The 16,310-nt window shown below is 35.0% G+C and overlaps 1 protein-coding gene across 1 annotated transcript; it reads left to right on the top strand.

Moving 5' to 3' along the window:
* Positions 1 to 14,114: 14,114 nt before the first annotated feature.
* On the top strand, positions 14,115 to 15,060 carry LOC105214686 (high affinity cGMP-specific 3',5'-cyclic phosphodiesterase 9A). The gene is made up of 2 exons (XM_011188241.2): positions 14,115 to 14,308; positions 14,378 to 15,060. Exons 1-2 carry the CDS (start codon positions 14,257 to 14,259, stop codon positions 14,989 to 14,991), a joined length of 666 nt encoding a protein of 221 aa, XP_011186543.1. The 5' UTR covers positions 14,115 to 14,256; the 3' UTR covers positions 14,992 to 15,060.
* Positions 15,061 to 16,310: the final 1,250 nt, after the last annotated feature.

Raw genomic sequence — 16,310 nt, 5'->3', positions numbered from 1 at the left:
TTATTTTTTTGTACAAAAATAAATGTTAAAATATCCACCTAATAATACTTCTCACATTTCAACTCAACACAATTCATGTGCGAGTACATTACACCTTCGCTGTGACACTTCATTCTCACCTTACTATTCCTCTGCAATCACGAAGGCGAATACACCTTCAACACAACAAAAAGGCAAACAACAAATTGCATACGCACTGCTGTTACTTGCATACACATGCGTGTCCATGCATGTACAAATTGCAATTATAACAACAATTGCAATGCGAATTAGCTCAGCTCAGTTTCAATTGCGTTTTTCTCGTTCGTTCTCGTTCGGTAAAAATTTAATATTAATTATTATTGAATGTAAATTGATAATTGCAGTATTTTGAGAAGTGGTGTAAGTGACTGAAAATAATGAAATATGCTGTTGAAATAATTGGTAATGAAAATGTAAAAATGTATAAAGTGTTGGTGAATTGAAGGTATTTCATTCATATTAGTCTTGCACAAAGTTTAGTATTCCATGTGTTTTTTCGTATCGTCAAAGGTGACACGCTCCATAAAGGCTGGTCGATCCTTCGTATTCCGATGTTTAAAAACAAATACATACATATGTAAGTATGTATTTACGTGATTGATTCTAATGTCATATTCTGATATATTTATATATTCACTGTATTGGTAAGTGCCATGACGTTTTAAAATATTAATTGTATATAATTTTGTGTTGTAATCCGAAATTTCGGGACAACAATTTGAACTGTAAAAAAAAAATTCCATTTATTAGATTATATTACAAATAATTGTTTGTGGTAAATGACACTAATTAATTAATTAAAACTCAATAATGTAAAACAATTTATTTTAAGATCCCAAATGATAATACATATTTTTCGGGATTCACATCTTTTTTTATAATTTTGTATTTTTGACAGTGTTTTCAAAAACTATAATCAGTTTGATTCGATAATTATTTGCATTAAAAACTAGAAATTAAGTACATAATTGTAATTTTAGTGACCTCTGCCAAATAGTATCTCGGGATTAACATTTTTGAATTATTTCATGGTTTTAAAAGTGTTTTCAAAAGAACGTAATCGTAATCGATTGGATTAAATCTTCAACATCTTCTAAAAGCTTTGCTATTTTAATAGTCTTTTCAAAAACATATAATTGATTAGTTCCGATCCGCAATAATTATAATATTAATTCCGTTAAATACTATAAATTAAGAGACTATTTTTATTTTATTCACTAAATATACATTTACATCCAGAATATCAATCCTTACTATTTTTTTAAATATTTTATAGTTTGAATTATGTTTTAAAGAAAATGTAGTTTTAGCTAAATCTCGAAAATAATTTGTGTCATATACAACAACTTAAGTGAAATTTAAAGTAACCCTGGTCGATCCAACTCCGTGGTATTCATAAACAGATTGCTGCGGTGGCATTAATACGTAACTTTTTTATGAAACACTAGAAAAAAACATTTCGGATCCCGAATTGACTATTCTACCACGTGTGGAGACAACTTAAATGTATTTCATCGAAGAGCATATGTAACTGATATTCCGTCCTAGACTTGATGTAATTCCTAGGGTAATATGCTGGTTCACAGTCAATTAATCTCAAATTAAATGAAAGGTATTGAATAAATATTGATTATATGGCGCAGTGTTTAGTTGCATACATATGTCTCGCATCTACATATTAATGCCTCAATTCTTTATTAAAAGAATTTGAATTTTAAATTGCCGTTTTAGGCGTTAAAAAAAACTTAAACTGCCATTGCTGGCTACTGAAGCTTCAAATAAAACATTTAACTGAAACCATCAAGGAATCTACAAAGATACTCCAAAAACTAACCTTAATTTGAAAATAAAATTTTCTTTTATTTCGTGTTTTTTTTTGCACTAATGCATTTAACAGACCAAGCTTAATTAATTATTTGTTATTGAAGTGCCATAAAAATGATAAATTTCAAAACCGTGTTTGGTACAATATAAAGCGAGCCGGCTCGTATAAAGCGACATAAATACATACATATATTTATGCAATTTAAACTCAGTTGGTTGTTAATTTGATTGCCCAAATCTCGCAAATTTCACACCCTTTCCTACATTTATGAGTTTAAGCGCCGTTTTCGGGCTTCCTTCACCACAAATCGAAAAAAGCAAAAAGATTGCAAAGAGATAAAATTGTATTCATTGGCAACGCCCACCTAGTGCGAAGCAAGCAAAGAGGCACGAAATGAAACAACAACAAAGGCCTTGGGGAACAGAACTCAAAAGTAAATGAGATCCTCAGTTACGAATGTGATTGTGATTTAAGGTTTAAATTAATATGTTTTCGGCTCGCTAACCAAAGATCAGAGGTTTCAAAGCCTTTCATGGAAAATATATTTAATAATATTCAAGAGAGAATATTTTTCCGGTGTGTTAGATTTCGATGGATTACGGCCCACTCTGTATTTTGTATAATTTTGAAACTGCCTCTCTATGGGTTATGGAAATTGAAAACTCATATTTGCAAGATTTGCTCTTCGAGATAATCTGGTTTCAAGGGTACATGCCATGAGTTGACGCTTTACCCTCAGGAAGTGATAAATAAATCATAAATTGATTGTCGTTAGCATCATTTTTGTGGATTAGTAACTCGAAACTTGCAATGGTTGCGAATTTTATATTTAATTTGCTATTATGGTATTTATGTGGAAGGTCTTTTGAGTTCAGTTTTCGTTTCTTTTTCGTTTCTTTGGTTGAAGTTCGTTGTTCAATGTTGATTGCAATCAAGATTGATTAATTGAGGTGTTAAAAGCAGTGACATATAGGTTAATATATTTGTTTGTTTTATATAAAAATATTTTGACTGAAGCAGTTTTATTTGTTCGGTAAATATAAAATAAGTATTACTTAAGTATTACTAGTTTTGATGTCATAAGTATCCAATTGAAATGAGTAACAGTTTTGTTATCACATCGTCATTAGTTCGACCCTCATAGGTCTTCCAGGAATTTTGAATCAATCAGTTATTAATACTTGAGCTGACCGCGTTGGTATTTCTTAAGTACTCAATTAATACGATTAGTTTATAATTATTATTTAGGAAAATCAGAGCGAATGATTACCGCCTCCACTTATCTTTCAGTTTTGCCCTATTCTCCAGGTCGAAATATAGATGATTGTATCACTCAAAAGGTAAATAATATGCTTCAGAAGAAAAAGGTGCATAAATGGGATTCTATATAGACTTGTCAGACGGAGTCAGACTTTCCCATTGAAATTACAATGGGTTCTATCAAGACTCTCGACCATTTCTCAGATGTTGTCATGGAAAAGTCATTTTGGTAGCCAATGGATACGTTAAAAATATAGTATTTAGTTATAAAAACAATAATTATAATGAACAATTTCGAAATCAAAGACCCTTATAGCGTTTTTAGACAGGAGCTAATTGATCAATTAACCGGCCTTTGCTCGATTAGCTCGACATCTACCGTAGCTTTTTTTTGTATCAAAGAATTCAGTCAATTGCAGGCAAAGAACGTATATCGTACGTCTTTGTCGCAGATTTGCATTTGATTTTGAAGTCGATTAAAATCCAATGAAAAATAAATGTAGATTTTATTTTATATGGTAAATCGATCTTAATCAGCGTTTTAATCGAGCAGAGGGCGGTTAATTGATCAATTAGCTCCTGTCTAAAAACGCTATTAAATCTATTCATGCATAATTAAGGTCTTAAGTGATAAATCCGTAAATGAAAATCGATTTCAATTATGGAGGTTATGAAAATAAAGCCACTTTAGTTCCAAAAACTCAAGTTTTTAGTTTTTAGGAAATATATAGACCTTTAAATTTTATATAGACCTAAGACTTAAAAGAAGTCTTAGTCATATAAGTTAACTAGCTTATATTATAAGGGTCGGTTAAGTCCAATTTAAACTTACACTTGATTTCCAAACTCGATCCAAACTTATGCAGTTCCTAGTTAGGCTATGGTTATCTTTTTTCTTTATAACCTTCGTTTTTCCTACTGTGCTGCTTCAAAAACATTCATAAATATTCGCCAACATAATTATGTATGTAGGTTGTACACTTGTGTTGGTCAGCATATGTCAGATTGCATTTAATTTGATTAATTCATGCTGAGATTTTACTTGACTTCCAAAAAAATATAGCGTTTGTTTAGTTTATTTTTTGAAAAATAAAAGTAAATAGAGATAAACATACAGCAAATTTTAATATTACTCAAAAGCACAGCGAGATGAGAACGCGATAAAAACTGATGAAAAATGCAAATAACAACAAAATACGCAGAATGATGGCAGGTGTTGAGTTGTTTTTTTTTTTATTATTTATGTGACTGTTTTTGTTGGATTTTTTTTATATTTTTTAAAGCAACAGTTTTTATTGCTTTCAATGCAGTAAATTGCTTTAAGCGCATTTAAACAAAATATGCGGGGAAATATAATATTTTTAATAGAAAAAAAAATTAAAATAAAATATAAAAATAATAAATATAAAAAATATATGAATATTTAAGGTTTTTTAAGTATTTTTAAGATTTTTTTTCTCATATTAGTTTTCTGTAATTATATTTATCTTACGACTCAATCAAAATGCTGATTAATTGCAAGCATTTACTCAAAGTCTGCCGCTGTAGCGTTAGAAGCTGTGTCTAATGCCACTTTGTTAGTTATTTCCTGACTGATCTGTTGGCTCCAGTCGTCATCGTCTAACTATTATTTACTACTGCCACAGCATGCAGCAAGCCGCCGCGCCGCATTACGCAATGCCTTTAAAGAAGTGAGAAGTTAAAGAAGTGAGATGCGTAACGAATGCATGGCGCCCGGCATGGACTTATGTACGATGCTGGTGGTAAAAACTGTGAAAAATTAATATAATCTTCTTCTTCTTCTTCTGTTTTTTTAACCAATGCTACAAAAATAGTAATACCGTGAAGTTTTGTGGGAAAAAACCACACAAGTTGCCAGCGGAATTGCTTTAATTGAAAATTTTAGTTTGTTTGCTTTTACCATATCTTTCTTCTACACTTCTTCCTCTAGTTGTTGTTGTTGCTTATATAATTTTGTTGCTGTTGTACGTCTAAAAAAACATTCAACATTTGTGTCATATTCAACATTCAACAAATAGTTGGTGTTTCCTTTTACCATTTTTTTTAGTTGCACAGCCGAGTAGTTCGCTGGAAGCGTAGTGTAACTTTAGAAGATTTCAAAGACTTCAACCGAAATTGTAATATTGAGTACGCTTTACGCGCAGAAAATTTATAAAATTCTGGCATAATATTTACCAAATAAATATACCGCTACTGCAGCAACGAGTGTGGCGTGGAGAGAAGAATTTGAGAGAAGAAACACTATAAGGTCTGAGTGTTTATCCTTCGCCGAATTGCAATTATTTATATGTGTGTTGTTATCAAATTTCTTCTCCCCCTTTTCTTGAAAGTCTACTCATAACTCAAATTAAGTACTTTTGGAGTGTGCTCAGTTTAAGAGCGTTTTTTTATCAATGTTCCAGTGCCTCAATCGCACGTACGAGGTGTTGGTGTTAAATTGTCGCACGAGTTTAGTAATTCATATCTCTCCTTTTTTTCGAACACTCATAAAGTTTTGAAATTGAATTAAGCCCAAATCATTTCCGCCTGAAAGATAAGAAATCTCTCTTCTATCTTAACTAGATACCTACTTTGAGAACCTTTTGATTTTGAGCGATCTTAACCAAGATGTCTTCAATCTTAACCAGATACTTACTCTGAGGACCTTTTGATTTTAAAAGATCTTAACAAAGATCTTAACTAGATACTTCTTTTTTATTTTGAGTGATCTTAAACAAGTGCTCTAGGGATGTTTGTAAAACTCTCTTCATTGAACACATAAAAGGTATGAAAAAAAATTTACAGTCATTGTTTACTTAACATTAATAAATCGTTTATGTTTCGAGTTGAGAATATACAAACAATTTTTTGGAATTTATACTCTAAGAAGATTGCGATTTTCTCTATGTTAAGTTGTTCGCATATCTATAGACCTCAACAGAACATTGTATATAGATCCTCAGTGAGGTATCAGAATTAATTAACAATATCCAATACCTTTTTGAGTAAATTTTTAGAATTTTCGATTTGTAATTAAGAACACATTAGCATTCTTCAATTAATTAACCCGCAGTTACCTCCTTAAGCATGTATGGATTTATAAGTGGTCATCTTTCATGTCTGCAGTTGTCACAGAACGGGTATGACTCCTCCCTTCCATAATTTCATACATTCTAAACTGCCACAAATCAAAAACTAGGCATACTGAACAAGTTCACTTTAAGTGCACATTATCTCAAGTACTTGAGAACAAATTCACGCTCTTTATGTAAATGGAGATCACTTGACAGATATTTTCAACTACGAGTAGTTACATGTGTTGCCAATAGTTGACCCTATCAAGCCACTTGAAATAAAGAAATTCAGAATTGGGTTTCAAATGATTACAATCACGCATACATATTGATAAATATTACTGAATGAGCAGAGACACACAAATGATTTTACATAAGAAACACATTTACTGCAGAACTCATGCTGAATACGTCCTTTTGTAAGTACTTGAAGATGTATGATTAATAGAATAGGTGGACGTTTGACTGAAAACAAGTTGGGATAACTACACTTAGGACCTTGCAGTTAAATGTCAGATAAAATTTTAGTTTGGAATTAGTATTCGAATACTGATTCGATAAATACAACAATTGACTTACTTATAAAACAATTTTTCTGTGAGTTACTCTACTAAACTTGACAGATTTATTAAATTTTTAATCCCTTTAAGTTGGGTTTATTTTGAGCCATAAGATGAGAAAAGACTGGCCTCCAAGCGAATTGAAGAAACAATTGGTATAAAAGCTTGATACTGGTCAAATAGGTATAAAATAGAGAATTATTGTCGTGATTTAGCATAGAACTTCAAGAGACCATTAAAATAAAAATGAAAATTTTCAATTCTAAATCCTCTTTTTTTAAATCCACAAACTCTATTGAAACTCAATATTCCAAACATGAGTGTTCCCCTTTTCGTAATTTTTAAATCGTACAGAATCGCTAAACATTATTTTGCGACAAGCGAACAACAATAATAAAAATTGCATTCGTTAACACCCCACACAACACCACACACTATAGAGGCTGAGTGCAATCACCTCGTAATAAACTCGAAGCAAAGCAGGAGAAAGAAATTAAATTACACCCTAAACAATGCCGCCTTGTTGCCATGCGCCTCGAGACGACTAAGTTGCTGTCACATATAGTCAACGAAAGAGATAAGATCAGACATGTGTAGCAGACAGGGAGGATGCGCCTAAAAATAGATTTGAATACATTCCGAAAACTATAGGCATACGATTTAATGCTAAGTGCTGGAGCAAACCTAGCGCACCATCTAGTGCAGTCGTAGTAGTGGTTGGTTGGTACTCCCTTCACTCTATATCAAAAGCGACAATTGATTGGAGCGAGGTGAGTGAATGGACGGACTGCGCGTGGGGGAATGCCGCCGTCATGTCGTGAGTGTGGTGCGCATTTAATAAAGGTGTGACATTGTGCTGCTGCGGCGCGGTAATAGAGCGATTTTCAGCGATCATTCACACGTCAAAAGCGAACAAAAAAATGACGTGGGCACAGTGAAAAAAGTTTTGAAGAACTCTATTTAGAAATTGTTTGGATTTTAGAGAATTTAAAGAACTCGATAGTAGATAATTGTATTGTAATATCGTTTTATCGTTTTCATTGAGCCTTCAATACACTTCATATCGATCGTTTTTGATCAAATTTCAAAATAATATGGTCTTCTGAATCCCCATATCTACTACCCCATATCTACTCCCCAATCACTACTTTTGGAGCTGAAGACTATGTATTAAATTTTGGAAATTGTGATTATGTAATACTCCTGCATGGTCCTGTCCAGGCATTAGCCTTATTCTCTCTGCTCTCTTAGAAACGTAATTAGTTTTCACCAAATTTTAAACTAACTTGATCCACTGTACGATGATATCATTGCGTCACTGGCGCATGAATGCTTAAATTTCCTTCCATCAATTGCACGTGGCTTAAAATAGAATAGGTTGCTAAGCGTGAAAGTTAGTATGTGTTCTTAATTTTCATTTTAAATTTTCATACCTTGAGAATTGAGTATATAAGATTTGTGTGGAGATTTCTAATTATTCGTTTTCTAAGTTCTCCGAGGTCTTTTGAATCACCCTAACTTTGGTCATTTTTTCACTTAGGCAGTCTGTTTTATTTAGTATTTTCTAACTTCGAAATGCATTTGCTCCCCTCAAATATTAAAAACTCACTGCATTTTCGTCTCATATCTCTCACCTTCATTTTAATGCCATCACTCGTGCTTCGCTAGACGCGCTTCAAGCCATAGAGACGCACCCTCCCTCAGTCGAGTTGTCTGTCCAACCGCCAGTTAGTCAAGCAGCCACTCAGGCAGTCGCAGTCCAAACAGCCGTGCTGCCTGTCTTGTCTTGTCTATTGGCATCATGCGCCAGTCTGCGTCTAATTTATTTCTTTCGTCTGTTTGTCATTTTGATTTAATCTGTTTGCACGATCACTTTCGCAGCGCGATCCCCCATCATCAACACCGTACACCCAGCACACCTAAATATAACTTGGGTGTTGTCTGTACGAATTCACGTCCCCAAAATATAAATTTACTGGTATTTTTAGGCATTTTATGACTCCCAACTCAGGGCAACAATTACGCCTGAGTTGTAATGTTATGTTTCCTCGGTAGTTTATGCATTTTAAATGATCTCGGCTGACGGCGTGTCCTCAAATTGCGAGGGGGTCCGCCGGCATACGGTTGTGCAGGCAATTTCAAAATAATATGTGCGATCATTGATCTCGACAGCACATTGAGATTGCGCATTTTCATTCATTTACGTTTTAGCGTAGTGACACGAGGTGATTTTCTGTCACTTTCATATGCTCTTGGTTTGATTGTTATGAGAACCACGTGTGCATGGAATTTCGTACTGCGTTACTTTAAAAGGAGCGAAAGTTATTAAGAGAAGTTTATGGGTATCTATAGGTCTAAAAAATTTACGAGTGAAACAGTACGGTTAATATGAGACCTAGTGAAATGTGACCGCAATTTTAAATTTCAATAAACTGTAGTTTTTAAGCATAGAAGATTGAGGTTATGAAAAATTTCAGCTTTAGGTTTCAGTTGATTAAGGGTCTCTTTTTCCAAACAATTTTTATATTTAGGTCCCTCGAATTACTAAGTTCAATCCAGTTTTAGGGTCTTTGAAAATATTTATCGAAAACTCGATGTACCCAAAGCTATACGTTCTTTGTTCAAGAAAGCACTTTTATTCGAGATTTGTCGAAGAATTCGTTTTAGGGTTGACATCTGAAATCTCTTGGAGCCCATCGACCCCGACCTGAATCAGGTTCCAGCATAGAATTAAACAAAATTTGGACTGAGATGGGCTTGACTTTTTATTAGGTTGGCAAATATACAACCTTCCGCCTTTTTGTCTTTTGAATTTTGCGCCTATGTATAAAACGCTACAGAGCTCCTATCTGGCAATACTATATATCTTTGAAAGGTCTTGACATAACCTACAAAACGACGCTGTGCATGATTAGCTTGGATATTGCGTTCAACAGTTATAGGCGTGTAAACTACAACTAACGCTGAAATTCGCGTTCGACCCATTTTTGAAGCGGATGGTGACTGGCGGCCAGGAAGGTTTTGCTGTGTGGTTGGTGGGATTGGAAGGGAATCATCCACCATGAGCTGGTCCCATATGGCCAGACGCTTAATTCTACCATTTACTGCGAACAACTGGACCGCTTGAAGCACGTGATCGACAAGAAGCGTCCATAATTGACCAACAGGAAGGGCTTAATGTTCCACCAGGACACCGCAAGACCATACACTTCGTTGATGACTCGTCAGAAGCTATGGGAACTCGGATGGGTGGTTTTATCACATCCACCATATAGCCCGGACATAGCGCCAAGTGATTACCACCTGTTCCTGTCCATGGCGAACGCCCTTGGTGGTGTAAAGTTGAACTCAAAAGAGACTTGTGAAAAGTGGCTATCCAAGTGCTTCGCAAATTAAGAGAGGGGTTCTACGAGGAGGATATTGCCTCTCGATGGAAACATATTATCGAAGAAAATGAAGGCATACTTGAACTAAATCCGATCACTGTAACACTTTTTATAAAGCATTGAATAAAGAGCAAAAAAGCGGAAGGAAAAGGTAGAGATATTTGCCAACCTAATATGACAAGTTTAAGGATTTTGGGAATTTTGAGAAAGAGAGAGACAGGTAAATAAAAGACATGTCTTACATGTGCTGCACCAACAGTCGAGAAAACAAAACTGAAAGAGAACTGGTTCAGTTCCGAATCCACAATTGTGCCAATGAATATTGAATATTTAAATAACACTAAGTGCTGCTGCTGAATGCCGAAAGCAGTATGTGGCAACGCAGAACAGCGCAACAGCTGTTGCGGCGTCGTCAGCAGTTATTTGCACCTCGCAACTCACTTGGTTTAATTAAAATTTCCATTTCAAGACAAAACAATCTTCCCAAGCAAACTTTGCGCACTTTCAGCACATAAAGTTCCTCTGGCAGCCCCACAGCGTTGTTGCAACAACACAACGCGTGCATACAGATGTGATCTGTAGGCAAAAATGCCAGCTTCGCTGAATGGCAGCCAACTGAGAGTTACCAACTACCAACTAGTAAGTGATGAGACCGCAAAATCAGAAGTGGCAGCAATCGTAAAGTTCAGTATACAGAAGCAGCGCGTTAGTTGCGGCATTTGCGTTTCACCAACAGACATTCTTTGCATTTGCCTGCGATCTCGAAATGCAATTAGTTGCAAGTTACACCTTTATGGCATACTCTATATGACTGTACGTTAGTTTCATGTAAATCAAGTCGAGACAAGAAATTTAAGAAATTGTAGAAAGTAGTATTGTCTTCAGAAGATGAAGACTTACATTTGAGTGTGAAATTTTTAGAAATTTGATTTAAATATGCTATAAATTAAAAAAATTGGGAAAGTTGCCACCTGTTTGAAAATTTAATATAAATTTAATGTATCAGGTAAAGAAAGACTCTGTTATGTGCATCATATTTCAATTATTTCAATAAAATTTTGTGTTTAAAATATTTTTTGAGGAGGGTTGCCACCAGTTTACAATTCTCAAACACTTAAATTAGTCAGAAAACGATTTAAAATATTAATTTCAACAACTTAAAAAGATTTATGACACTTACAGCAGGGAATATTTTAAATGTGGGTTGCCACCTGTTTACTATTTTTATGCAAATATCTATTTTATTTATGAATATTGGTAAGAATAGGAATCTTTTATATTATAATGCCTACATCTAACTATACGGTTAAAAATGATTCGAGTCTTATATGTTTTTGAACAGGGTTGCCACAAGAAATCAATTTTAAAATATTGAAATATTTATTCAAAAGCCGAACAATTTGAACAAAAAAATTGCTATATTATCCTAGTCCAAAGTTGGAACAAATATTTTCGAGTGTTTAACGGTCAGACGATTCCATCTTCCATAGTGATGGAACCGTTTCAGTCACATAGATCCAACTATAGTTTTAGCGGGAGGCATTCGACCTTAGTCTTCTCCTAACTCTCACTTTCCACCACTAATAATTTTTTCAATTGAACCAATACCATTTTGATAAGTAAAGTTAACTGTTTCCTTGTTCTCTAAGATATTTTTAGGGTGTTTTTTCGAACAGAAAGTTGATTTTATCCATCATTTATCTGTCCTTTAGAAAGCAATAACAATGTTTCAAATGGCATCTGAGAATCGGCAATACCGTTGATGTCGCACCATAGTAAACTCTAGTCGAAACGTAGTTAGATGATTGTGCAAAATCATGCCTTATATAGAGCTATGTAAGTCTATCACATATTCATGGTAACAACTTTACTCAAACTGATTTATTCTCATTAGTCATTATAAATATTACGGTGCTCTGCGTATAAGCAGCAATGCCAACAAGGTTAAGATCTCAAATAGCCTACAGAAGCAATACTAATGATGTACTTAAGATCACTTGTTGCTTCACGTTTTATTGTTTGCTGTACTGACTTGATCTCACTCAAGGGTTAAATCGCAAATAAGCGCAATGGTTGAATTGATTTTTTTGCAAAGTGTGGAATGCTATTCTATTTTGGTCCGAACGTTCTACTATATATGAATGTATTCATGTACATATGTAGTACATTGAAGTAACTTTTGAACCCTATTCTCGAGGTTTTCAGGCATAATTCGGCCGATACTGCTGTAATTTCACGTTCGTTATTCGTACGAAGTTCATCAATCGTCGCTGGCTTGTTGGCATAAATCATAGACTTGACGTAGTCCCACAGGAAATAGTCTAACGGCGTCATATCGCACGACCGAGGCGGGCAATTGAACGTAAGATAACACGTTCACCAAACTTGGTTTTCAATAAATCGCTTGTGACATTCGCTGTGCGGCTTGTGGCGCCGTTCTTTTGGAACCACATATTATCCAAGTCTATATCATCCAATTCGGGCCAAAATATTTGGTTATCATTGAGCGGTAGCGATTCCCATTCACAGTAACTTAACGTTCTTGATCATCACGGAAAAGTAATCTAATGACGCTAACGGCCCATAAACCGCATCAAACCGTAATTTTTTCGGAATGCAATGGTGACTCATGGAGTACGTATGGATTGCTGCCTGACCAATAAAGTATATTTTATTTATTGACGAAGCCGCTCAGCTAGAAATAAGCCTCATCGCTGAAGATGTTTTTTAGTAGAAAATTCGGATCATTTTCAAGTCCAATTCAGGAACATTCGACGATTAGGGCGGTCAAACGGCTTCAGTTCTTGCGTTAATTTGATCTTGTAAGAATGTAGGCCAAGATCTTTTCGCCACAACGATGTCACAGAGATGTCCAACGCTTTAGAACGACTTGTGAGAGACTGATTTGGGTCTTCCTGTGGATTCAGATTTTTCCACTAGACGCTCAAATGTTGATCTGACGGGATGAATATTACGACCATAAATTGGACGTAGCGCTCATAAAGTTGACGCCACTGACTCTAAATTTCGGTAGTAAGTTTTATAACTTCGAGTCATATATCTTTCCATTACGAAATGGCAAAACCTTACGAAATGTCAAAAGAAAAACTATGGCTCCTTTTGCTATCTCTATCGGTCTAATTTTGCAGCGTCCTCTTGAAAACCCCATTATTTCGAACTTATGTTTGACTTCGAAGTATTTTTTAAGATACTCAGCAAGATATTTATGCCGAAATTGTGGAAGTATCTAATATTCGACATCGCCCTTACTTCTTACATCCTTACCAATTGTTATTCAAATTATATATTGAGCGGACGGCTATGCGGGCGAATTGAAATCAAATCGTGTAGTGATTGAGATATATATTTATGTCTATAATCATTAATTTGTGGTGTTGACATATAGTTATACCCCCCGCAAAATGTGGTAAACAAATTCCTATAGTATTAGATCGTGAAGTTCTTCCAAACATACTGATGCTTCGGCTCATTGTAATTCTTAAAATTAACAACGAGAATTTTTTTTTATTTTTTTTTTTTGTAAAATGAACAGGTTGTTATACAAATATGAAATCACTGTCAAGACGAGTTCATTACACTATCTTCCACGATCTCACTGGCCTATGTACGGTGCTTTCTTCCTATATAACACTCATTGTCATATGCTTTGCGCATGCGGCAGTTGTCTCTTTTGAAGTCTTACGAGAGCCCTTAAGGCAATTCTTTGACGCTGTCTTTTACGCTTGCGGGGAGTGTTAAGTGGCGCGTGAGTACTTTCATTAATGAACATTGAAAAGAAAAAGTAGTGGCTTATAAGTATGAACAATTGGAAGAAAAATAGTAATAAATAATTGTGCGCAAGAATTTCACACTTGGCAAATAAACCATTAGAAAATTTCGATTTTTACAAAATTTGCATATCATTTTGGCCTAAAAAATCAGTTTACCGTTAATTGAGGGAGCGTCGAATTTGGTATAAAACCTTTGGTGGAGAAACAGTCAACAAACAGTAGCACAGCTGGTGTAGCGCTGTCAAAAGTGTTGACAAGTGAGTGCGCCGGACGTTTGTTGAAAAGGATAATAATATTTAATACTATTTTTAACGGTAAAAAAACGCAATTTGCTATAAAATGCTTTTGAAGCTAATTTGTGTAATTACAGTGACACTAACGCTAGTGTCGGGTAAGTTTAAATCTAGTTCTTTAATCGTATTCGAAAGGTGTCTAACTGAAGCACTAAACTATATTCTAGCTGCGCCCAAGAAGAAAACTTCGGATGAACATATTGCTGCGCTGTTTGTAAAGGACAGCGATAACGGTGAATTGCGTTTCTTGACCGGCACCAGCAGCGTCAACCAATTGATCACACAAAAGCAGGATTTTCTCGAACAACTACGTCCAACGAATGGCGCCAATAATAATATTCGTCCTATCTATATCGATTTGAATGGTGGCGGCATTGAGACTACATCACCCACTGTAGGCTTCGGTGGTGGCGGCGGCGGCGGTGGTGGTAATGGTAATGGTGGTGTTTTAGGTGCTGTTGCTTCTAATGCGTCACCAGTTGGTGATCTATTACCGCAAATTGTTGGTCAGGTTGTGGCGGGTGGTGGTGGTGCCACCAGTCCCTCCACTGCCTCCAGTCCCAGCACTCCAACATATCCAGACTCACCTCCTAACTCAATTCCTGAATCTGCTGCAGCTGGTGTAGGCCAAAATCCTGGCAGGCGTCGTGTAGTTAGACGTGGTAATAAACGTCGTCAAGGCAATCGTAATACAAATAAACGTCGCCGTAATCGCCGTCGTCCAGCTAGGAGAAATCAACAGAAACGCAAAGTTGTACTATTACGACCACAACGTAATTAACTCGAGGTATAAAACTATATTTCAGAAAGGAAAAATATATTGAATAAATATTTTACATATGAAAATCAAGCTTTGAGTTTATGAATTTCTTATGTGGTATTTCTTTCATAAAGATTCTAAAAGCACTAGCGCTGAATTAAGGCTTTCAAATTTATTTTTTACACCTCTTAGACAACTTGTGTATCATCGACAGACGTATCCAGAAATCTTAGAAATCCAATAAGCTTTCCTCCTTGCCTCAGCTTTTAGGGAATTAAATACCTTTCACTAACCTCCAATAATCAATGTTATAAAACCTTAAGTGTAGTACTGTTTTGTAAATAGTGAATACATTAGTTTCAATAAGTTATTAAATCAGTGAAAAGATTGAATGCATTCGGCTCTCTCAAGCGAACCACTTACATCATAGTCACCTTAGTAATCATCACTAGCAGCTGTTCAACTCTTGCAAATATGTGGTTTTCCCACATATTTCCTTTGCAACAACAGCGATAAGACTGGAATGTCATTGGTAACAGTTGAGCATATGTGCGCTAGGCGTTAAAAGAATATGACAATGTTGCCACTTGATAATTAGTAGCTGACTGACAGATAAATTTTCTTAAAGATTTGAGAGAATAAAATAGTAAAACACTAACTTTCAATGTTGCTAATTGAAACACGATTTTCGGAGTATTTTTTGTATTAAACTTTTGACAAAGGTCCACCAGGTTCTTATGTTTATTTGCAGTCGTAGATAGCTTTAATGTAGTATCCTAAGTATGAAGTTCCAAAGCAATATCCCTTAATTTAAATTTTCGGGAAGTAAGTGATTGTACATATTCACAACTGCGAAATCCCTATATATGTGTATCGGTGGATACCAGAAACATTGAGCATAAGGAGGTCTGTGAGTAAGCTCTCAAAGATAAATAGAAAGTTTCTTAATTTAAAAGTATTATTTCACGACTAGTTTTTCCAAAGCAGGTCTCGAAGGAGGCTAATCTATGGCAAGGTACACTCTCGGAGGACTCTACAAATTCTAGATATAGAACTGTAGATGACTACTGAACAAAGACCGGAAAACAATCGAATCAATAGAGATAAGTTGAGAAATTGACAATTTGCCATCGCTTTATTAAGAAAGGTATTAGTCCGAAGAAAGCTAAAAAATTTGTAAAGATCGGAAATCGGATGTGATCGGAAAAGATCAGAAAATAAAACAAGGAATAAAACACTAAGCAGAGTTAGCCAAGAGAGAATCGTGCCACTATCCTTCTTTTGAAGTTATTCACATCGCCTGTGCATTAAGGAATTTTCTCAAGGAAGAGCTCAAAGGG

Source organism: Zeugodacus cucurbitae, chromosome 5 (assembly GCF_028554725.1).
Source record: "Zeugodacus cucurbitae isolate PBARC_wt_2022May chromosome 5, idZeuCucr1.2, whole genome shotgun sequence".
NCBI lineage: Eukaryota > Metazoa > Arthropoda > Insecta > Diptera > Tephritidae > Zeugodacus > Zeugodacus cucurbitae.
This window is presented reverse-complemented; position numbering and strand designations above follow the sequence as displayed.